This window comes from Piliocolobus tephrosceles, chromosome 15 (genome assembly GCF_002776525.5).
Source record: "Piliocolobus tephrosceles isolate RC106 chromosome 15, ASM277652v3, whole genome shotgun sequence".
In the NCBI taxonomy this organism is placed as follows: Eukaryota; Metazoa; Chordata; class Mammalia; order Primates; family Cercopithecidae; genus Piliocolobus; species Piliocolobus tephrosceles.
The window spans coordinates 62,365,924-62,391,218 of NC_045448.1; the positions used below are offsets into that span (position 1 = coordinate 62,365,924).

Consider the following 25,295-nt stretch of genomic DNA (forward strand, 5'->3'; position numbering starts at 1 on the left):
TGTGCAGTGAGTAAGGTAGGGGAAAAAAGAACAAAGGAAATGGTGTAATTTCTTGTAGGGACGTTTCATCTTCATAATATAAATCTTTGTTGTATTTTATCATGGAATTTTATAATCTTATAGTTTTATAATTATAAAATAAAAGTTACAATTTTATACATTCAGAAAACGAGAAGTTTGACATAAGAAATCACCATGGAGCAGTTATTTTGAATTCTCTGTGATCCGAATATGTGTCTCTTTTCATAGCCAGCTTTTGAGTAGTATTTAGTGTACTATAGTTGTTTCAGATTAATTTTTCGGATTTTTAGTGTGATATTTTACATGTGTTTAGATGTTAAACATACATACCTGTCTGTCCTTCCTCCAAACTTCTAATACTTTTAATTTGTTGCAAAGTAATCAATTATTTGAAGAAAATTTAATAATTAATCTTAAGTGATGCTACATTAAAATACAAGCATTGTTTTCATAAATGTACATATGGGTATTATCCTTCTCAATAGTATTTTTAATAAATTTAATTTTAAAAGAGAATTTTCAGAAGTAGCATTGGAAAATGTCAAGTAGGAGAATTAATATATTGTGAATTTTAAATAATTTAGGAAGTGAGAGCTTATTAATAACTAAGCTTAATACGTTTTTTGAATATCTTATTTTCTAACCCAATACTATATTTTGTCCCTTTTGGATACCCTGTTGGCTTTTATAAATTCACCATAGACTACAGTGATATGTATTTTTGGCTGCATAAAAGCCTGTAGCAGTTGTTTTAATATTATTTTTGTGTATTTTAATAATTTCTTTTAGGGCAAGAAATGATGTCTTCTGATGCTTTTGAATCAGTATCTCAAAGTTACCCAGTAGAATATACTGTAGAAAGTAGATGCTCTCTATACATTGTCAAATGACAATATTTCTGGTAGATGTAAAAGTGAAGGGAAAAAAAAAGCATAGTTTTCAAGGTTCCTAAATAATTAAAAATCTGCATTCTAATTATTTCTATATTTATAACCTCCTTCTTAATTAATGTTCTTTATTGGTTATTTTTGTTGATTGCCATTTACTTATTTATCATCATGTTTTATCTGCTTATTTTTGTTAGTTCAGCCTTCCCCAGGTAGAAAAACATGGGTTCTAAAGTCTGTTTTTTAATCTTGCAAAATAATGTGTTAAGTGTTAAACTGAAACTGTAAGTGGGTTTTGGTCTAGCTGTAACTAAAAGTATCTAGCATAGTTCCTCAGGGTGTAGTAGTCAGTATTTTCTGAGTGAGTGAATATATGGGGAATTATTTGGATCTGTGTTATTGTTAAGATAGGAAAGATAACCTGGATGGAAGTTATCTAACAATTTAAACATAATGATTTAAACTTAAGGAAACCTCAGAGAAGAATTTGCTTTTAAATTCTGAGGTCCAGGGGCTCCTGGTTTTTGCACTGTGGTCTTAGCCATGGTAGGAGATAACAGAGCATAGGGTTTGTAGTCAAGTTGATCTGGCATTGAATTCATTTTCTACAGTGTAGTTTGACCTAGAGAAGTTATTTAGCCTCTGAGACACAGTTTAGTTATTTTCAGAAATAAAGGAAATATGTCATGGTGCTGTTGTAAAGATTAAAGGAGATTACAATGAGGAAATGCCTACACAGTGCCTGGCACGTAATGAAGGCTTACTAAAAGGTGGTTTTCTTTCCTTGCTATTGCCACATCCTGACTGGTTTGTAGTTAGAAGATGGCTGTATTCTCTTCCTCTTATGGATGGATCAATACCACGAGTACCGTAGAGAGCTTGCTGGTTCCCCTTTAATTTCATACAGGTAGCAAGACAGATAGATCTGACCTTCCTAGGTTAAAACTTTGAGCTTTTTCTTCCATTGGTTTCCTTGGCAAAATGGAGCTCAATACATTTGTCTTACTCTATTATATGCTGCTATGACAGAATACCACAGACTGCATAGTGTATGTTAATAGAAACTTATTGGCTTACAGTTCTGGAGGGGGAGAAGTCCAGTATTGAGCTGCTGACATCTGGTGAGGGCTTTCCTGCTGCATCATTGCATGGTGGAAGGAAGAAGGGCAAAGAGAGTGCAACAGAGAGACAAGAGGGGACCTAATTCCCCTTTGTAAAATGGCAGTAGTCCCAGCCATGAGGGCCTCAGGCCCTGATCACTGCCTAAAGGTCTCATCTCTCAATACTGTCAAAATGGCAGTTAATTTCAACCTGAGTTTTGGAGAGGACAGACATTCAAACTATAGTAACATTAAATTTGACCCTAGAGTATATCTACTTAGAACAAGGGATACCAGCAAAGTTCATTGAAATTTTGGGATTATATCATTCTGTCAAATGAAAGGTATAGATTAAAAATGTTTGGTTGTTTTATAGCCACATTAAAAAAGTGTTTGTAGTCATTTATTCACTTGTTAATTTGGTCATAAGAAGTACTATTAGTATATGAAAAAATTAATTTGAATGTATATTTATTGGAGATATATATTGACTATCAGTTTATCACATAATCTATTAATGGAAAGGGAAATAAATGTGAATATGATGCAGTTAGTACTCTTAAGGAGCTCATTCTCTAATTCTCTGGAACCATAGAGTCGGAGAAGAAGGCAGGACTCGTTGAGGAAGCAGTATTTGAGCTGTATCTTGATGGATGAATAGGCGTGCTCCAGGAGGACAAGGACCAGTAAGGACAGGGGAGCTGTGAGGAAAAGAGAGGGGGATTTCAGGCAGAAGGGATATTGTATAGGCCAAAGGAGTGGAGGCAGAGTAGCTCCTTCATGAGCAGGCACACAGCAGTTATGGCTAAATAGTGGGATATTAAGCCACATACTATGGTTTTGGATAAGATGGGAAACAGGCATTGTATGCCATGCTAAAGAATGTGATGGTGGGGAGTTACTGATTTTTAAAAGTTATTAAACCTTGTAAAAAGCAGGGTAAGTTATGGTTAGATCTGTGTTCCAGAAAGATAGTTGTGACAGCACAGTAGAGATTGAATTGGGAGGGCAGAGGGAGAGAATAAGGAAACAGATGAAAGGTAAGACTTAAAGTTAGGAAGCTATTACCACAATTCAATCCATTAAAAAGGTAATTACAGAGAGTGGAAAGGAGTAAAAGCAATAGGATTTGGTGACTAGTTGGGTATGAGGGGATGAAAGAGAAAGACAAGACTTTATGATTGAATTTGGTAATATAATATTTCATTGATTCTAAGAAATGTAATTTTTTATAACTCTAAAATGAGGAGGCATCTTATAATCAAAGTTGCTATATTTTAATTAGCAATGTGTTTTTTCCTTTCCTTAGTTGTACATAAAAATGCGTGTTTCAGTCTATGGCATTTTAGATTTGATGAAATTTGCTATTGAATTCTTTGGATATAGTTTGTAAGTTTTTCTTATAGGCGTGTTTTTCATTATAAAAATTAAAGATTTTATAGTGAGTAGTAATGATTTTAAAGTGAGTAGTAACTTTTCACAAAATAATGTTCATACCACTTTTGACCTTTATGAAGTGATTGGTGGTAATTTGTATTTAATTGTTATACTTTAGGTTAAAGATAACTTTCTTTTTCAGCATCTGGGTACTTTGAAAGTTCCTGGGAAGGAAATATCTGCACTATCTTGGGAAGGAGGTGGACTGAAAATTGCACTAGCTGTTGATTCCTTTATATATTTTGCAAACATTCGACCTAATTATAAGGTAAATATTAAGAGCAGTTGTAAAATAAACAGTGTTTCTTACCAAGTAATTTTGCTGTCGCTCAAAGTGTATTCAAAGCTGTCTTATTTTAGGAGCTAGCAGAAAGGAAGCCTTTTTGTATAAAGACCTTAGACCTAATAAACTTTTCTGGAATACTATATATAGTTAGTAAAATTACTCCATGAGTCAATGTCTTAGCCAGAAACAGATGGTACATTCAAAGGAGTAATTGAAGAGAGACTGATGAAACACTTATTACAGAGATATGGGCAGGGCTAAGGGGAACAGCAAGGGATGATAAAAAGTAGCACCCAAAGATTAGCATCAATGAGAAGGCATCATCAGCCCTGGGCCTGAAGGGGCAAGACAAAGGAGTCAGGCTCCTGGAACCCACAAGAGCTGTGGCTGTGCAAAAGGGGCTGCTCTGCAGGAGCCCAGACCTTGCCAACCGGCCAGGCAGAGAGGGATTTGGGAAATAAATATTCCAACTCACCTCTCCACTTGCTGGTGCTTTCTATTGGTGAAACCCAACTGGGAACCAGATGGCCAGGTACCCCAGGTGATGGAGTTCGTAGAAACTAGGCTCCAAGGCTCACAGCAGGGTAGAGAAGGGCAGAGAATGGATTAGAAGGAGAAAATGAGAATAAGCAACGTAATATATAATCAATATTTTATCTTGAATGTAACATTTGATCCAGAAGCAAGCTCTCAAATATGAGATTGATCTGGTAAACTATTTGTTATGAAAATCTTCTATATTTAATTTTTGAAAGGTGAAGGACCTTAGAGAAATGGCTGATTCTAGGACTAGGGCAGGGAAAATACAAGGTAAGCCTGAAACAGTTTATAGTCCCAGCAAGTAAGGAAGTGCTCAGACAACAAAAGGATGGGGAAATGTCAAAAGAACATGAAAGAGCCTCCCAATGGCCAAAGCTGGAGCACTTTGAAGAATCAAATAAATGATGTATTATTTTATTGTGACCCAAAGTATAAATGCCCAAGAGTTGATGCTGATATAGATGGATTATTTGAATAAACAAATAAATGGGAGAGAAGAAACAAATCTTCCTTACAGAATTATTCCAGTTTACTTAGGTGTTGCCTTCTCCAGGAGGTGGAACATAGTCCCCTGTTCCCCTGGCCTGAGTGTGGCTACACTTAGTTTCCAAAGAGTAGGGTGTGGAGAGGGGAAAAAAATAAAGTAGCTTTATATTGGTGAAACTTGGCAATCAAACCTTGACCAGGTGATAAAGGTTAACATCATCAGGAATGCCAGGTGGGTATCACATACCCCCTGATATGGCATGATAAAGAAGTGCACTTCAGTTCTGTGCTGGTCTTCCTAAAAACCTGAAGTCCAATCTGAGCATGAGAAAAACATCAGACAAACCCAAATTGAGGGACAATCTACAAAATACTTGACCAGTACTCCTCAAAACTGTTCAAGACTGAGAAATTGTCACACCCCAGAGGAGCCTAAGGTGACATGACTAAATCTAAGTATCCCAAATGGGATTCTGGAATAGTAAAAGGACATTCGGGAAAAGCTAATGAAATCTAAATAAAGTATGATATTTACTTAATAGTAATAGTAATATAGTTAATAGTGATGTTGATTTCCTAGTTGTGACAAATATACCACGGTAATGTAAAATGTTAACAATAAGGGAAATGGATGAGGGGTATATGAGAACTCTGTGCTATCTTTGCAACTTTTCTGTCCATCTAAAACTATTTTAAAGTAAAAAATTTATTTTAGAAAGTAATCAGGATACAAAAAGCTAAACATGGTTTAGCTTAGTTTGAATGGTAGACACAATTATGGTAATATTAACATTTTAAAAATATTTTTAATATAATTTATATATTTTCATTTTTTAATTCAAAATTAAATATAAACATGTTGGGAGGATTAGAAGGGAAAGCTGTAAGTGTGTAAGTTCCATAATCAATAGATAATGTGATTCAGAAATAAATACCAGAACAGTTGCAATTAAAGAAGTTGTACACGGCCATTCCAGACAGGAAATTTGGCAGGGGGTTCTGTATTTGTTTTGGTTTTAAATAAGCCAGGTAGGATTATTTGACCATATATTATGTGAATATATTACTCTGATAAAAGCAAATATAAAAAATATGGATGGGGTAAAAAGGCAAAGTGACTATTTTTGAATTTTGACTTGGAGATCCAGAATTGAAACTTTGACAGGGATCATGCTACCTGTTGTCCCCTCTCCAGCAGCTATTATTGATTATTGAAAATTTTTTACCATTGAAGCTTAAATCTTACCAATTAAAATAAGGAAAGTTAGACAAACTGAATTTATATTTGCAGTACATTCTTTGCTTTATAAATTTCTGTTATTTTTATAAGAGGTTGAATCTGTCTTCTATTTCTGAAGAATATATTTTGTCAGCAGTGATAAATATCTGCAATATTTCGAGAGTAAAAATAAAATAATACGATTTTGCTTCCTAATGCTAAATAGTTCTTCTGCCTTTCAAACTCCTTCCCTTTCCTCCTTCCTTTCTTCCTAGTGGGGTTATTGCTCAAATACTGTGGTTTATGCATATACCAGACCTGATCGTCCAGAGCACTGTGTTGTCTTCTGGGATACAAAACACAATGAAAAACATGTTAAATATGTGAAGGGTCTCATTTCTATTACTACCTGTGGCGATTTCTGCATTTTGGCTACAAAAGCTGATGAAAATCATCCTCAGGTAGGTGTTTCTTGATATCTTAAGACATAGATGGGCTAACTGCTTGGCAGAATTGGGTTATAGTTTTCTGCCTTCTCAAGCATGGCCTCTACACTGGCAAGTACATCAAAACATTGGGTCTGTTGGCCCTATTGGTCTAGACCAATTTTGGAAAACTCTGTGACTCCATTGATGCCGTGTCCCTGATTTTTTTTTCTTCAAGCAGCTAATCACACGGCAATTCATACTGACTGGTTCAATACTGAAGCTTTTTGTTTCTGAAATATATTTAAAATACCACAGTCCTTTTTCAAGTTAAAATTTCATGAGCAAAAATGAACATCCAGATGTCTACTATGCATAAATGCTGAAGAAATTATGCAGCAATGAACACTTATGACAGTTTGGGTAGCTTTTGACATTGAGAAATCTACTTTTATTTGGAGTTATATTGCTGTAAAAATTAATATAGCATAACATAAATAATATAAATATGTCTTTTAAAAAAGTATACTAACAACTTAAATATCTGCAGAAGTATGTAAATATTTCTGTAAAGGACTACTGATGTCTTTAGCTGTGTCATCAATTATTTTATCCCATTAAAAAGTAAAGAGTTTTTTCTTAAAGGTGACTCTTTGAACAGCCATGTTTGGTGGTGTTCTCTCCTGAAACTTGCTAAATGACAGTAAAGATGTTTTTTAAAAAGTCATAAGCCCATAGGGACCAGAAATGGAAAGGAAATGGCAACAACATTTTGTAGGTTAGACCAGAAATGGAAAGGAAATGGCAACAACCTAAGAAAGCTGAATCATTAAGCCATTCGGGGAGAAAACAGAGGCAACTGGCTTACATCACGGGATTCCAAAGAGGCACAGGACTTGGGGGTACCTGGTAGGAGAAAGAAACAAGCAAAAAAGCAATTTGGAAGTACCAGAGATTATGCAGAAAAGAGAAAACTTTTTAAAAAAACATAAGAAGAAGGTGATCCCACTCCCCTATACTGAGTCCATAGGCAGCTGCCCTTCTGCCACCTACAACGACTGGGGTTTACTCTCCAGAGAGGATCAAAGAGTCTCTGTGCTGAAGAGCATCAAGCAGAGCTGAGGGTGGGGGAACTCTGCTGAAAACAGGACAATTACATTAAAAGCTTCCTATTCAACATGACCCCAGTCTTCTTTTCCTACTTGGTTCCCAGAACACTGGCAGCCAAGCATTGAGCTTTGAGGTGGGAAGTCTTCTCAGGAGAATGCAGCCTGTTCAAGAGAAAAGCCTTCTAAAGATACTGAGATCGGGAGTCCCCAAAGAAGTAGCCCTGCCCATCACTTTACAGTAAAGACGCCAGTCAGTGAGGCTCACTTATAGACAACTCTGTTCCAAACAGCGTTTCAATGTCTGACTCTTAAATATAAGCAGTTAGACAAGGATTAACAGACATTTGAGAAAGGCATACCAGACATTTGAGAAAGGCAGCTAAACACAAGTAGAAATGAACTTGGAAGAAGCAGAGACTATGCAGGAAGGACACATCTGAAAAACATTAATGGTGAGCTCACGCCTGTAATCCCAGCACTTTCAGAGATCGAGGCAGGCGGATTACCTGAGGTCGGGAGTTCGAGATCAGCCTGGCTAACATGGTGAAACCCCGTGTCTACTAAATATACAAAATTAGTTGGGCATGGTGGCGCACGCCTGTAATCCCAGCTACTTGGGAGGCTGAGGCAGGAGAATTGCTTGAACCCAGGAGGTGGAGGTTGCAGTGAGTCAGGATTGCGCCATTGCACTCCAACCTGGGCGAAATTGAGACTCTATCTCAAAAAAAAAAAAAAAAAAAAAAATTATTTCGAAAGAACCATCAGTATTACCTTCAGAGAGTTAAGAGATATTACATCCATCAAATAAGAAAAGGATACTATAAAAGAGGAAGTTTTTGGAAACTAAAAATATGATGACCATAATGAAAACTTTGGCTGGAGGATTAGAAGGTAAAATGAAGGAAAACACCTGTAAAGTAAAGCAAAAGGACAAGGAAATGGAAAATAGGAGTGAAAGGATAAAATTAGAGGACCAGTCCCAGAAGCTTAGCATTTCAACAGTATCTCTAAGAAGAGTGAACAGGCCACTTTGGGAGGCCAAGGTGGGCGGATTGCCTGAGCTCAGGAGTTCAAGACCGGCCTGGGCAACACGGTGAAACCCTATCTCTACTAAAATAGAAAAAATTAGCCAGGCATGGCAGCGTACACCTGTAGTCCCAGCTACTCAGGAGGTTCAGGCAGGAGAACTGCTTGAACCAGGAGGCGGAGGTTGCAGTGGGCTGAAATCACACCACTGCACTCCAGCCTGGGCGACAGAGTGAGACTCTGTCTCAAAAATAAATAAATAAGTAAATAAAAATAATAAAAAAGAGTGAACAGGCAAAATATACAAAATATAGGGGAGGAAGTATGAAACATAATTCAAGAAAATTTTCCTTGATGTTCTGGATTGGAAGTGCCTAGCTCAGTGAATAAAAACATTTCTACATCGAGACACATCGTTGTGGAATTTCAAAGCATTGGGGAGAAAACAACAATCTTACAAGCTTTCAGAGAGGAAACACAGATTTCATAATGTCAGGGATCATAAGTGACATTCTACTTGTCAACAGCAATGCTTTGGAGAATTGCCTTAAAATTTGGAGGCAAAGTGGTTTTCCATCTACAATTCCATAGCTGAAGTCAACTACTATTAAATATGAGGGTAGCCCAGCACTTTGGGAGGCCAATGTGGGCAGGTCACCTGAGGTTAGGAGTTTGGGACCAGCCTGGCCAATTTGGCAAAACCCTATCTCTACTAAATATCAAAAATTAGCCAGGTGTGGTGGCGGGTGCATGTAATCCCAGCTACTTGGGAGGCTGAGGCAGGAGAATCGCTTGAACGCTGGAGGCAGAGGTTGCAGGGAGCCGAGATGTGCTACTCCACTCCAGCCTGGGCGACAGAGTGATACTTTGTCTCAAAGTATAAGTAAATAAATAAATGGGTGGAATACAGACATTTTTAGATGTGTAACTCACTAGAAATTTCCCTTCTAAGCTTCCCTATCTTAGGAAGTTACTTTAGGAAATAGTCTAACAAAATGAGGAATAAACCAAGAAAGCAGAAGAAATAGTAGAGTGGACACCAGTGAGGAAGAGTGTACCAGCTGACCGTGGTGCAGCGTGTCCAGTGAGTCAGATGAGAGAAGGTCAGAAGGCTCCAAGAGAAATTCAGGGGGATGACACTAATAGACTACCTGATATATTTGAGCCCTTGCAGCAAGATATACATAATTCGGGGATTATTGGGGATTTCTGTTAGTAATAAGCCTATAGAAGACTAATCAAAGAGAAAAAATACAATTATCAACTACAGAGAAAGAATATGCTTGAAAAGAAAATAAATCATGATATACTTGACGACTGAGTTGTGAATAGTATTTACATAGTCAAAATGATGTAATCACCCTTTTTAAACTTAAAACACCTTTTAACTGAAGTATAATAAACATACTCAACCCTAAATTTTGATCTGACAAAATGGCATTAAAAATAGAGAGAGGGATGGAAATGTACCCCTGTGTGGAAGGAGTGGGGTGGAAAAGGGAATGAAAGGAAGCTAAAGACTTGTCATTTGTAGTGGGGAGGCAAGAGCTAATGGACTAAATTGAAATAAAACAAGTAGCAGTGTAAACACGTTACTTAGATTTGTGGAGGTAATAGCAAAAGGATCAGTAAAGGGAGCAGGAAATGTGAACTTAGGGGGAGCTGCCATTTTTTAGTAAGAAGCCTTGTGGATCTATTTGATTTTTGAAACTACTAGCATGTATAACTGATAAAAATGAAAGATGTATTTTAAAAATACAATTTATTTGTGGTATTTAGTGGCAGTAAATAAGCTTATTTTAAGTAGTGGAAGAGTAAATTATGATTTTTTTTTAAATATAATTTTTATTTGGTTTATATTTATGAAATTAATTCAGTGAGTTCTTTTTAGTTTTTAAAAAATGTTATGGGTAATAGTAGATGTATATTATCTATGGGGTACCTGAGATGTTTTGAGTAATTAAACAAATTTTAATCAAATGCTGAAAAAAGAAAGTCTGTATTAATAGTGCATAAAGAACTGGTTTATTTGAAATTGTTGTTCTAGTCCGGAAAAACATCTAAGTAGAATAATATTCTTAGTGCAAGATACCGAAACAGAGACTAATAGTAAGAAAAATGAAATGATCACTTTAAAACAATGTGATGTAAAATGTGCATTATGCTTGATTATTTTCGTAATATTGGTCATTGATGATTATTTGTATATAAGCCATTTTCATTAGGTTGAATCATGTCTTTTTTGAGTTAACTGAATTTTTCTGAATTTCTCGTGTCATTTATATATTGCTTCAAAGGAGGAGAACGAGATGGAGACATTTGGTGCAACGGTAACAAATGAAATTAGCTCTTATATAACTGATCATAGGATAAAAATGAGTTTTGAGGTTATAGCTGATCAGAAACTTTAGAAATATGAGGGGACTTCAGAAAGTTCATGGAAAAATGGAATTAACAGATAAAAATAAAAATAGAAACTTTATTTTTCAACATAAGCTCCATCAAGGTCAAGACATTTTTGTAAGCAATAATACCAGATATTTAGTCCAGCCCAAAAGAACTGAGGGTCCTAGGAATTTAACCATGTCAATGCAGTCTTTTTTACATTATTAACTAAAGATAAATGGATACCCTTTAAGGATTTTTTAAGATTAGGAAACAAAAGGAAGCCTGAAGCCAAATCAGTACTGTAAAGTGGATACCTAATGATTTCCCGCTGAAACTCTTGCAAAATTGCCCTTTTTTGATGAATAGAATGAGCAGGAGCATTGTCATGCTGGGGAGAGACTCTGGTGAAGTTTTCCCAGGCATTTTTCTGCTAAAGCTTTGGCTAACTTTCTCAAGACATTCTAATAATAAGCGGACATTATTGTCCTTTGGCCCTTCAGAAAGTCAACAAGCAAAACGCCTTGAGCATCCCCGAAAACTGTTGCCATGACCTTTGCTCTTGGCAGTCTGCTTTTGCTTTGACTGGACCATTTCCACCACTTGGTAACCATTGTTTTGATTGTGCCTTGCATTCAGGATCATACAGGTAAAGCCATGTTTTATTTCCTGTTGCAATTTTTGAAGAAATGCCTCAGGTTCTTGATACCACCTGTTTGAAATTTCTGTTGACTGCTCTGCTCCTGTGTGCAGCTGATCTGGGTGCAACCAATTTGGCACCCATTGAGTGGGAAGTTGGCTTAACTTAAATTTTTCAGTCAGAATTGTGTGAGCTGAACCAATTGAGATGTCTATGGTGTTGACTATTGTTTCTGCTGTTAATTGTTAGTCCTCTTCAATTAGAGCAGAAACAAGATGAGATTAATTTTTTCCTTGCAAATTGACATGGATGGTCTGCTCTTGCAGGTTTCATCTTTACTTTGTGTTGTCCCTTTTGAAAATGAGTTGTCCATTTGTAAACTGCTGATTTCTTTGGGGCATTGTCCCCATAAACTTTTCATAAAGGATTGATGATTTTGCCATTCTTCCACCCAAGCTGCACCATAAATTTGATGTTTTTTTCTTGCTTCAATTTTAGCAGAATTAATGTTGCTTTGACAGGGCTTTTTTTCAAACTGCTACCATCTCCTTCTTAGTACTTCAAACTAGATCCTGTTCAGACATATTTTAACAAGTTAGTACACGTTTATTTTGATGCAAACAATTTTTAAATCCATGCATATTTTTTCATAATACACATTTTCCATAAACTTTTTGAAGACCGCTTGTATAAATGTTGAAAAATAGCCAGAGTACTTGTGTTTCTTGTGTCTTCTTGAAAACCAGTTACCCCATTACATTGAGAAAGCAGCCTTGGTTTAGTATTAATTGATCTTTAATGCTGTAAATCATTTTTCTTTTTGGCTGCTATTTTTTGTACCTAACAGTTTCATCAGTTATTTCCCAGTTAGCAATATTTGAAAAAGAGATAAGCATGATGTATATTAAGCACATTTCCTTTATTATTCATAAGCAGGAGATCTGATACTTTTTGTTTTATTTGTTCACAGTTTGTACTAGTTCTTTGTAATTCTATTGGTACTCCCTTGGATCCCAAATACATTGATATTGGTAAGTAAATGTTAATATTTATTTCTTTTCCAATCAGATTTTATTTGTAACACGAATTTAAAAACCTAACACTGGTATTATTAATTAGAATGGTGTTTTCTAACACGAGAAAGACCATACTTCCTACACTGTCAGATCCAGTACCAGTTTATATCTGTTACCGTGATAGAATTCTTAATACCCCATTTTGCTCTCAAAAGCATCCTGGTTAAGACAGTAAATTATAAAGTTACTCTATCTAAAATCCACTATAATTTCACAACTGCTATGGTACCATCATTCGCTTTAAATGGGAAATATAATTGTGTAGGAATTGGTATGCAGTGTAATGATTAGTATGTAATAATTAGGATTATAGAAAGAATTTTGCTATTAAACCACTTTTATTATTAATAAACTGCTTGTAAATACCTCTCTTCCATAAAAACACTTTAGCTGCTTGTAAAAGTGAGTTTGCCCTTTCCAGATTTTTCTAATGAAATGAGTCTATTAATAGGGACAGTTTAAAAAATTCCTGACTTTTTGTTTTCAAAGGACATTTGTTACTTTAGATTTACTATTCCCTCTACCCAATAACTATGAAAGTAACCCATTAAAAATTCCAAATCATATTCTAAGTAGATTATTAAAAATCATTAACAAGTATTTTGTTGCCATTTCACTGTAACTTCCAAAAGTAATGATTTTCTTTTAATGTGCATGGTAGTATATTGGATACAGTATTGCAAAAATTATTAAATGTAAGAAATTAAAAACCCATTGCATTATTCCTGAGAACCTGAGAACTAGTCATTTTTTTTCAGATTGGACATTTAGCCTAAGCAATTAAATATTAATGACTGTTGCCTTTTGAGTGTTTGCATTTTGCTAAGCTCTTTGGGTGATAAAAACAAATATGAGAAATAATGACCTCAAAGACTTTATAGGGTCTTGATAACCTACTCACTTAGATATATTGACACATTTCAACTTCATGTCTTACATTCATTGCTACATAGACATGTTTATATGTTTTATATATGTGAATGTTTATATACACACACATATATACACATTAATGTTCCTTGTTAAAAAGCTTAGCTTAAAATTATTACAGACTCTCTTCACATAAATATCTCTTGTTTACTAGAAACATAACAGTCTTTAAGAGGTAAATTTTGTCAGTCTTCAGATTATATGCTTTTTCTTTTAATATCTAAAGTTTTAACATAGAATCGTAATGGTGATAGGGTTAATCTCAAAGTAATTTTTATCACAGGTAGACTGTTTTTTAAAATAAAGCTAAATGTAAATCCTTCTTCATAAAATGGCATATACTTGAGGGCATGATTATTTGTATTTTTGAGTCTCAAAACTTTTTTTTTTTTGTAGTCTTGCTAGCTGAGATTTTAACAAACAGTTCTTTCATTGGCCTGCAGTGAACACAGCCAAAGACTCAACATTTTTGTTTCATGCATATCCTGTAAAATTCCTTTTTAAAGTTTCTATGCCAAATGTTTATGAGGACTGGAGGCTAAAACAAAAAAAGTATATGAGTGATACTCTTCTAGAATTTAGAATTTATTATTTTTCTTTTGCCATCTACTCTTCCTCTTTACAATTTTTGTAGAAACTTTATAGAAGTGTAGTTTGTGGGACTCTGTTATACTCTACATATGAGAGTTAGGTATCCTTTTTTGGTGTTCTTTTCTTGAGCACTGATAATACCTTTGGTGTGCTTCCATCCAAAATACCTCTTAACCTGCACTGTACTTATTAATTTTCTTGTCTATCTTCCCCACTAGACTTTGAACTTTTTAAAGATCTATGTGTAATTAACTTCTGTATCCCCATGACCTAACACTGCCTTGGCCGATAATAAATGTTTATTGAATGCATGGAAATTTTCTATCATGTAAATAAAAAATGATGATTCGGCCGGGCGCGGTGGCTCAAGCCTGTAATCCCAGCACTTTGGGAGGCCGAGACGGGCGGATCACGAGGTCAGGAGATTGAGACCATCCTGGCTAACACGGTGAAACCCCGTCTCTACTAAAAAAAATACAAAAAACTAGCCGGGCGAGGTGATGGGCGCCTGTATTCCCAGCTACTTGGGAGGCTGAGGCAGGAGAATGGTGTAAACCCGGGAGGTGGAGCTTGCAGTGAGCTGAGATCTGGCCACTGCGCTCCAGCCTGGGCGACAGAGCGAGACTCCGTCTCAAAAAAAAAAAAAAAAAAATGATGATTCGTTTATTTAGCAAACTATCAATGAGTACGTACTGTTTCAGGTACTACTGGTCACTGGGAATAAGAAATTATTTATGGCATTTCCTGTGGGATTTCTGAACAAATAATTAAAACCTAGTTAATTCATTGAACAGTGATTTACTGCTTCCCTACTGCATGCTAGGTATTGCCCTAGGTGCCAGGCAAATGGTTATTGGTGCATAAGGATGTCAGAGACATCTTTCTACTTAGAGAAGGTTTCATTTGAGCTGAAATTTGAAAAATAAGTATTTCTTTAGGTGACGTTTCAAGGAAAGAAAACGGCATTTGCAGAGGAATGAAGGCATGGAAAGTGGCCATCAAGTACCCGTTTGCCTATGCTGCAGCCGTTTTAGTGGGAGCACATGGTCAGCTTTCTAGTGATGGTATCTAACATGTGCACTAGGTTTTCCATATATTTCAGAGAAAGTTAATTTGATGAAAACATTTCAGTGAAATTTCAATTTACCGGCACTTGAAAGGGCTGAGAAATGAATAAATGGGAAAGTGGGTGAACATTACAGATGTTGGCATTTATTTCAGACCTTAGCATTAAAATATTACAAGCAGGTTTTATTTATATGTGAATTCCAAGATTGTTTTAAATTATTTTACATTCTTGCTTGGCTAGTAATGACTGCCTATTAGCATTACAAAGTTCAGTTAATGAAAGCATAATTATTTTCTTAAAAACTTTTTTTCCAAGCTGGGCACGGTGGCTCACTCCTATAATCCCAGCACTTTGGGAGGCTGAGACGGGTAGATCACCTGAGGTCAGGAGTTCGAGACCAGCCTGGCCAACATGGCAAAACCCCATCTCTACTAAAAATACAAAAATTAGCCAGGCATGGTGGCATGCACCTGTAATCCCAGCTACTCGGGAGGCTGAGGCAGGAGAATCTCTTGAACCCAGGAGGCAGAGGTTGCACTGAGCCAAGATCGTGCCGGTGTGCTCCAGCCTGGATGACACAGCAAGAACCCGCCTCAAAAAGAAAAAAAAAAAAAAATCCAATAACCTTTCTAGATATTTCAAAGTTTTTTCTTTTCAGATATTGAACAGTCAAAAAGGACATGGAGGGCTTCCATCTAGGCTGTGTTCTTGTCCTAAAACAGTGTATCTGTTACAATTTTGTTTTGCTTTTCATAGAAGCTTAGTCTAGGTGGGATGAATAAATAAAGATCTAGCAAAATATATATAGACAGGATTATCTACCCATATGAATTTGCTGAAGTCACCACCTTACTGATTCAAAAGAACATATTTTTCAGATATATTTGTATTTTTTGTAGTAACTGAGAATTTATATATGGTTTTATTATAAAATCCTATGTAGGTGATAAAAATGAAAAGAATAATAGCAACCATGTCTAACTAATACTTCTTAATCCTTAGTGAGGGTCAGTCTGCTCTAGTAGTTAAGAGCAGTTTCTGGAGCCAGATTGACCAGGTTTGTGTCCGGCTCTACTACTTTCTAGCTGTGTGATATGGGCAAATTCACATTCCTCAGTTTCTTTATCTGCTAAATGAGGATAATAACGCTTACCTTATAGGGAAGTTGTGAGTTAATATATGTTATATATTTAGAACACTACCTGTCATATATTTTTAAACATTCAATAAATACTGTCTTTTAAAAGTATTATTAAGCATTTACTCTATGCCAGGCTCTGTGCTATGCTATATGTTTATATGATATTTATATTGTTATCTCTCTTAAATTTTAAAACAGCTCTGTAGGGTTGGCATTATTATTATCTGCAACTTACAGTAGGTAAACTGAAGTTCAGAGAGAACAAATATTTTATTCAAGACCACAGAATTAGCAAGTGCCTATCATTTGAATCCAAGAAGTCTGACTCTTACCTTGAACCACTAACATTTTAATTTTGAAGTAATCAGGCTAATGATAAACCCTTGTGAGTATTTAGGTTCTATCAAAAAGAAAGGAACATGAGTGTAATTTATAATTGTAGGTAAACATTGGTTGGAAGAATGCTTTTATATACTTAGGAAAAAATGATATTTTATTAGAAAGCAGTTAAGGTGTACAAACTTGCTTCAAATTACACTAAGGGCATAATAGTTACCAGCATTAGAGTATCCATAGTGGAATTTACTGAATATTTAACAAATGTCTTAAGATTTAGTGAAGACCAGGTCAGGGAAAGGAGAGCGCAGCCTGACCTGGCAGGAGCACACCGTGGAGGCTTTCCTGTCATTCTGCATGCATGGCTTTCAGCAAAGTGCTCCTTCCAAGAAAGGCTTTGAGCTCCCTCCAGAGGTTGGTAATAGTAGCTATTTTGAATGAAAAAATCTTGACAGTTACAGTGAAAAAAGAATTTAAAAAAAAAAATTACTCCGTTGGACTGAGTTATTTAGCATATAAAAATTATTGAATTTGAATCCCTGAGTTGTTAACACACTCAGTTAACATCAAACTATCAGACTAGTTTCTAATTCTTTGTTCAGTTTCTAAGTCTCTTGCTGCCTCACATGCCCTTTGTCTGCACTCTGGCAAGAACTCTATAAATGGTACCTCCTAGTAACGTTATGTCTTTATTCTGGCCATATTAATGATTACATTGCATAGTATTTATAATAGAAAAATTAAGTTTTACACTGTTTTGATTGTTCATGAATTTAGAAAACAGTATAATCTGTTTTTGAAGGAGTTTTTTGCTTTTATGTATTTTGTATGAATGTTTAATTTTATGTTGTTTATTTTGTGTTTTGTGACCTTGGGCAAGTTGTTCTGCTTCTTTAAACCTCTGTTTATTTATCTATAAGATGGATTTGATGAGACTATCTACTTCATAAAAGGATATACAGTAGGAGTTCAATTAAATATTCTCTAAGAAATGGGACAGATGAAAAGAACTATTTGCTTGGGAGAATATATTTCCAATACATATTAGGAATATTAAAAATTATTTGTTTAGAAGAATATATTCCTTAGGAAGGGACTTGGGAGATTTTTCTTTTCTTTCTTGATAGTGTCCCTTGAAGCACAAATATTTTTAATTTTAATGAACTCCAATTTGTCTGATTTTTCTTTTGTCATTTGTGTTTTTGGTGTCGTATCTAAGAAGCCAATTATTGCCCGACCAAAGGTCATAAAGATTGTATTCCCAAGTTTTCTTTGTAGTGTTTATGGTTTTAGCTCTTGCAATTGAGTCTTTGATGTATTTTGAGTTAGTATTTTTGTATGATTCCACAAGCCTTTGATTCTTTTCTGATTTCAGAGACCGTGTGTGGGTATTTTGAGACTATGTGGGGGTATATTGCCTATAAAATAAGGGGTTGAACTCCGTGATTACTAAAGGCCTTTGCAGCACAAACATTTTGCAATTCTGTGTAACTGTAAATTATCTTAATGTTACTTTTAACAGTACCACTGTTTGTTGCAATGACAAAAACCCATGTGATAGCAGCCTCGAAAGAAGCATTTTATACCTGGCAGTATCGTGTGGCAAAGAAGCTCACAGCATTGGAAATTAATCAGATTACACGGTCTCAAAAAGAAGGGAGAGAAAGGTATATCTTTTGATACATACCTTTTAGTAGCTCAACCATATCACATTTAAGTCAGACGTAGTAATTATAAATTGTCATGCTTAATAACTGTAGTGTCTTGATTAGTAGAAATATTTTTTCAATTAATTTGATTATCTTTAAAATGTATGTGTTTAAATTTATTAAAATAAAAGAGAGGTAGCATAGTGTAATAAAAGAAAGCCCTTAGAGATAAAAACACTAAGGAAATGGCTGATCTCACTCACCCTCCCCACCAGATTAGAGTTAATATGCTATACTAAAATATGATTATTCGCTTGAGATCCAAGGATCTAACTAAGGCTTTATTCCTATACGTTAGTGGTATAGGTCTTCCCAAGAGGGTGGGTGATTCTGATATCAGTGACCAGAGGAAAGGCAGGCCTTTAGACACACATATGGAAGAAGTCTTTAGGTGGGGTGAACTGGGGACTTAGCTTCTTTTTCTTGCCCTGGTTTCCAAGGAGTCTGGAGTTGGAATTACTTCTAGTAAGTGGGGTAAAAAGGGCTCTGCCGCATAGCAGATAGGTTAGAAGCCAGGATAGAGGGATTCCCCACAGCAGTCTCAAACTGAAGAAGCATTTACGGTGTTTTGTAAGTTATGTTGTCTCCATGAGTGATACTCTGTGTTTGCTGTTCTGCTGCTGTTACTCTAAGCCTGTAAGTAAAGCATTTTGTTGAATGTTTTAACCTAAGGATTCTTAAAGGGGACATAGGCCTGTGTTGGCGGAAGTGAGTGGTAGAGTCATGACAGAAATGCTAGGTGTTTTTTCGAATCATTATCTTCCTTCACACTCTTCCTTCAGACTCCGCTTTCCTTCGCTTTAAGACTCACTCATGTGCTAAGATAGGAGGTGGGTCCTCAGTAAAAGTATGTTGGGTATGCGAATTCATGTGGAGGCAGGAAAAAAACATTGAAAAATGTTATATCTTGTGTTCTCAGTGGTGCTGGAAGACCAAATGGAAAGAACCTTTGGCTTCTTTGAGGGCAGCATGTGGTAGTCCTCATGCTGGTAGGACTTACCGTGGTAGCAGTAATGAGCAGAGGCCTACAATCTTGTGGGAGAACATAGATCTTAGGACAAAGTTGGGTCAAAAAGCCTATCCTCTCCAGGGTATCTTCTTGTAGTCTGCTAAAGAGATTCTGACTTTTGTTTAAATCAAGAAGGCAGCATTTCCTTATATTTCTACCTGGGATATGTGTGCTGGTTTGAATAACTTTGAGCAGGTTCCCCCTAGAACTCAGTTTCCTCATCTCTAAAGTACAGTTGATGATGGTTATAACAGCCAACATTTATTGGGTACTTCTTATGTGCCAGACACTTTCATAAATCTAATCAGTGTTCATTATTCTTGTTTTACAGAGGAAACAGACACATGAGCTTAAATTATTTGCCAAAGGTCACCAGTGGAAGCTAAATAATGTGTACACATGGACATAGAATGTGGAATAATAGACATTGGAGACTCAGAAGGGTGGGAGGGTTGTAGGGGGTAAGGGATAAGAAATTACTTAATGTGTACAATGTACATTACTTGGGTCATGGTTGCACTAAAAGCCAGACATCACCACTACTCAATATATCCATACAACAGAACTGTACTTTTATACCCCTTAAGTTTATTTAAAAAATAATAATACAGGTACAGGTACTAGAGAGACAGTGGATGTCCAGAAGTGATACCTCTTCCTAATACAGGAAAGGGTAGGAAAGGCTTCTTTACTTCAGCACAGAAGTTCCATTAATTAGAACCTCCTAAATCCACTTACGTTTACTTTCATTAAACACATTGATAGAAGAGAAATTATCAGGGAAACAGCAGAGAAAGCTAGTGAATTAGATGTTACTCTTCACCGATGTTCATATGGAGAGTAAGGTAAAACATCTCTCTGGGCTTAATGCAATTCATTGGGAATATATGATTAAATGTTCAGATATGTTTTTGGTACAGCTTTCAGGAGCATATCATTTGTATAACTAGTAAACACCTGGTAGATAATTTTTATCTTCATTAGGATTTAACTGTGTTGAGAGCACTCTAAAATAATCAGAATTTTTATATTAAATAAAAGTATTAATTGATGTTATCTAGTCATTTATTCTAGAGATTATGAAATAGTATAAATTATACTTAAACTTTCTTTGAAATTCTGATCTTTTTTGCAGAATTTATCATGTTGATGATACCCCTTCTGGATCTATGGATGGTGTGCTTGATTATAGTAAAGCCATTCAAGTAGGTGATTTTAATTTTTCTAGAAAATGTTAATATCTGTAGATTTGAAATATTATAATTTTATTTTGAAACCTGAAAAATAATTTGTTCCCAGTGAATAGGATATTATTTTAGCAATTATTTTAAAAAATTCTCTTCTGAAAACTTTTTCCTAGATCTTAAAAATTCTTGGACTGAAATAAAGATGGTAGATGGTGATAAGTGGCTAATATACTACTTAGAAAAGCATATTATCTAAAAATATTGGAAAACATAACTCCTCCTCCCCTCCTCACACCTTCCCATCTGTCTATGTCTTTATCTGTCCATCTACCATGGATTGATCTGTCACCCCTGGCGTGTTAGTGAGTGCACATATTTTGCAGATAATATAGTTAACTGTTTCTTTATGAAAATGTGCTTTTGTTTAGAAACCAATATAATTTGCTATTTCAGCAAATAGTTTTTGAAATGGTTTTCTCAGAGTATTTAAAGTAGTACCTATTGTTTATAAAACTGTTGTCTCATTTCTTATCCGATGCTCAAAACTCTGTAAGTCAAGCAGCATGCCATCTCCTCTCTTATAGGTTAGAAAACTGATAGAGAAGTTCACTGATTACTCAGGATCATAAAATGATTAAGTAACAAAGCAAGGGTTCAAGCTTAATTTTTTGACAGCAGATCTAGTGATGTATCTGCTAGAACATGCAAGAGTTCGTCTAGTCATCTATGTATCCATCCATTTTCTTCGATTAAGTATTTTCTGAATGTCTATCAAGTGTGAGACATTGGAGTAGGTGCTGGGAATCTACTGTGAATAAGAAACAGTCTCTTTGATAGGGAAGTTTTGGAAAATTGATTCATCATCAACCAGCTTTTTCCCTGTACCCTCACATCAATTAAAATAGATGCCATCTTAAAAACAACAGAAGTTTCCATTGTCAGTCATGTATTTTCTTCCAGCTACTGCGTTCTCTCTTCCTCCTTTCATAGCTGAGTTTCTTGAAAGACTATTCTGTATTCATCTTTCCCCTACTGCACATTCCATCTGCACTTCGTTGCATTCTGGTTTTCAGAAGACTTTGAATTGCCAAGTCCAATAGGTCTTTTTTCAGTCTTTGTATTATTTGATCTACACATTACATTTAATATTTTTAATGACTACTTTTTTCTTCTTGGCTTTCATGAAACCACATTCCTGGCTTTGTCTCTAGCTTTTCCTTCTGAGCCTTCTTTGTCAAGGGTTCATCTATGCATCACTTATTGTGATATTCCCTAATGTCTAGCCCTAAGCCATCTACCCTTTAAAAAAAAAAAAAAAAAAAAAACCTATTAATACACTCTTCTTAGTGTTCTTATTGAAATCCACCCCTTTAACCATATGTCAATGACTCTAATATGTATTTTTCCAATGTTGAGTTTTTTTGATTTCTGAATAACGTATTTCTTGCCGTCTGGATAGCAAGAAATTGAGCAGCTCAAAAGCACCCCAAGTTTAATCTGTCTGAGGCTGAACTCAGCTTCCGTCCCAATTCATTTCTCCATATATATTCTATATATCAGTAGTTGGCTTCACTATCTCCGCAAGAATCATGAGAACTCCTTTTCTCTTGCTTTCCATGTCTAATAAGTCACCAAGGCATCTTGATTCTGTCTCTTAAATTTCTTTCAAATTGGCTTTCCTCTTTCCATCTCTGTATCAATTTGGTCTGCCATTAGTTTCTGCCTACATCACTGCAATAATTTCCATCCAACGCTGCCCAATAGAATTTTTTGTGATAATGGAAATACTGTATATCTTTGTTCTCCAGTGCAGTAGCCACTAGCCATATGTGGCTATTGAGTACTTAAAATATCGCTAGTTCAGCTGAAGAACTGAATTTTAAATTGTATTTCACTCTCATTAATGGAATTTACATTTAAATGGTGACATCAGGTTAGTGGCTACCATATCGAACAGAATAGTCTCTCTACTTTCAGTTTTCCCCATCCCCACTATGCCAATCCATTTATCATACTTCTGACCACTACAACCTTTCTAAAATACAAATCTAGTCATGTTACATATAGTTCCTCCCCATTTATAAGCTTTCTGTAAGTTCCCATATTTTTCAGAGTAAAGTATAAATAGCCACAAGTACTCCGCCTCCCTGGCCCACTTCCCAGCATATTCCTCAGATACCAGCTGTGGCAAACAACTTGAGATTTCCTGAATATATCACACTGTTTTTTTAAATTTTTAATAAAAATCATTTTATCTTGAAATAATTGTAGCCTAACAGAAAATTGCAGAAAAAGTCCCATCACTCAGCTTTCTTCAGTGGTGACATCTTATATAAGTGCAGTAGAGTATCAAAACCAGGAAACTGACGTTGGCACAGTACTGTAACTAGCCTATGAGCTTATTCAGTTTTCAGCCGTTCTTACATGTGCTAATAGGTGTGTGTGTAGGTTTATCTAGTTTTGTCACCATAAGGGATATTATCTCTTTCTTCTTTCTTTTCTTTTCTATTTTCTTTTTCTTTTTCTTTTCTTGTCTTTCCTTTTTCTTTTTCTTTTTTTTTCTGAGACAGAGTCTTGCACTGTTGCCCAGGCTGGAGTGCAGTGGCGTGATTTCAGCTCACTGCAACCTCCGCCTCCTGGGTTCAAGCGATTCTCCTGCCTCAGCCTCCCAAGTAGCTGGGCCCAGCCCCATCCTTGTCCCCTCACAATCACTAATATGTTCTCCATCTCTAGTTTTGTTACTTTGAGAATGTTTTATGAATAGAATCATATAGTATGTCACTTTTTGAGATTGGCTTTTTTCAGCAAGTGTAATGCCCTAGAGACTTGTCCAGGTTGTTGCAGTGCAATGCCTTCTTACATTTCCTCAATTTAATATGTGCTGACCCTTCTGCTGTCTGTTTCTCTTTTAGGCCTGAGCTCAGGTTTTTGCCTGTCTTGGTGTAAGTTAGATATTCCTTTCTCTGTGCTCTCCTAACCTCTGTTTCTACCTCTTCTTTCATCATACTGTCCTGCAAGGAGGTGTTTAGTTCACTGTCTTCCCCAATAGACTTTTGAGTAATCTCTGAGGGTAAAGATTTCATTGGAATATCTCTAGTGCTTACTTCAGTGTTTGGCACATAGTAGGTGCTCAGTAAATAAATGTTGGTTAAGTTAATAAACATTGACTGCTTAGTGAATTGCATATTACCTTGTACCAGATTAGTTATTCAATAAATGTTTGTTGAATAGTAATGATTGATTAACTTATTTTAGGGCACAAGGGATCCAATTTGTGCCATAACTGCATCAGATAAGATATTGATTGTGGTAAGTTTTGCAAAAACTTATTTTATGAATAATAATTGTTTATACAAATACTCTAGGAGCCAGGTGTGTGCCCCATGTCTGTAATGACAGTTACTTGGGAAGCTGAAGCAGGAGGATTGCTTGAGGCCAGGAGTTGGAAACCAGAGAACACAGTGAAATCCTGTCTCTAAAAAAAAAAAATTACAGTAAAGTTTTGAATATCATCTTATGGGCGCCCCAAGTTTTACTGTACCCTGAATATAAGTTCAGTATAAGAAATAAGAAAGTTTTAAAGCTTTCCTCACAAATTATTAACCATTTGCAAAAACAGCTATTTATGAAAGCAATAGAATGATGACCAGACGAGAAGACAGGCTACACTTACGGTTTCTGACACTGAGTGGAATGAGTCCTGTGGAAGGTTGATGGATGTGGGGCAGATTGCATGGTGGTAGTAGGTATTAGAAAGTTTCCTCCTCTGTGTAGCCCGATATTTTATGTTGGAGAAAGTGCTTTGGCTCAGCTACTTTCAGAAGACTTAGAATGATGAGGTAACATGTTTGCCAGCCAGTAAAATAGAGAAACCTATGGCAAATTTCAGCTGAATTTTTCAGATAGAATCAATGACATAGTGTCTTCTCTTGACCTCTAAGATTTGAAAATATTAATTTTAGAAATAAATTTTTACTTTAATACAGTAATGCTGCTGGGGTTATTGCATTTGAATTATGTAAACAAAACCTTAATAGTATATATTCCAGTTCTAGTTACATTCCTCAGCCATGAGCTAATTTTATGGGAGGAAAAATCTTAAGAGCGTAATATTTCTATAGTATTTCCTCCTTTCTGATAAGCCCTCATGAGACTCAGCTGCAAAAGCAGTGGTTCTCTGATTAAAAAGAGGAGAGGTGAAGATCAGCTGTGTGGAGGCTTCCACTTTGTCCCATTGCCATGGCCTGAGGCAGCCAAGGGTTTGAAACCCACAGTTCTCTCATGGCATTGTACTTACTGTTGATCTGTCAACTTTAAGATTTGCCCTGAGTTGTGTAGACAATTATATGCTGCTTTTTTTTTTTTAAACATATTTAAACTAATACTCATGGTATCACTGCATTCAGATCATCTTTCCTTTTGCTAAAAACTAGTATCAGATGGATGGCTATAGGCTAAAAACCTAGACTTTCATAACAGTTATTTCATATGATTTTCTGTTGATTTGTGTAATTTAACTCAACAAGTACTTTATGTTTTAGCTTTTAATGTGCCCTGAATATTAACCTAGATAACAAATATAAGTAACTTTAGATTTTTTTCCTTGTGATAGAAGAATTTGTGTATTACTAAAGTGCTAGGTTTCTGACTTCTTTCTTGAACATTACATGAAAAAAAATTAGAATA

The 25,295-nt window shown here is 35.6% G+C and overlaps 1 protein-coding gene across 4 annotated transcripts in view; it reads left to right on the forward strand.

Annotated features, from left to right (window-relative positions):
* Positions 1-25,295, forward strand: part of WDR35 (WD repeat domain 35) — a 74,887-nt gene that overhangs the window by 18,351 nt on the left and 31,241 nt on the right. For 3 of the 4 annotated variants that reach the window (XM_031934194.1, XM_031934195.1, XM_031934197.1), the window contains exons 9-14: positions 3,588-3,713; positions 6,252-6,437; positions 12,532-12,592; positions 18,227-18,371; positions 20,558-20,627; positions 23,865-23,918. In XM_031934194.1, the coding sequence (XP_031790054.1) occupies positions 3,588-3,713; positions 6,252-6,437; positions 12,532-12,592; positions 18,227-18,371; positions 20,558-20,627; positions 23,865-23,918 (642 nt within the window). The remainder of the gene's footprint in view (positions 1-3,587; positions 3,714-6,251; positions 6,438-12,531; positions 12,593-18,226; positions 18,372-20,557; positions 20,628-23,864; positions 23,919-25,295) is intronic. The other variant, XM_031934196.1, reaches the window with a different exon arrangement.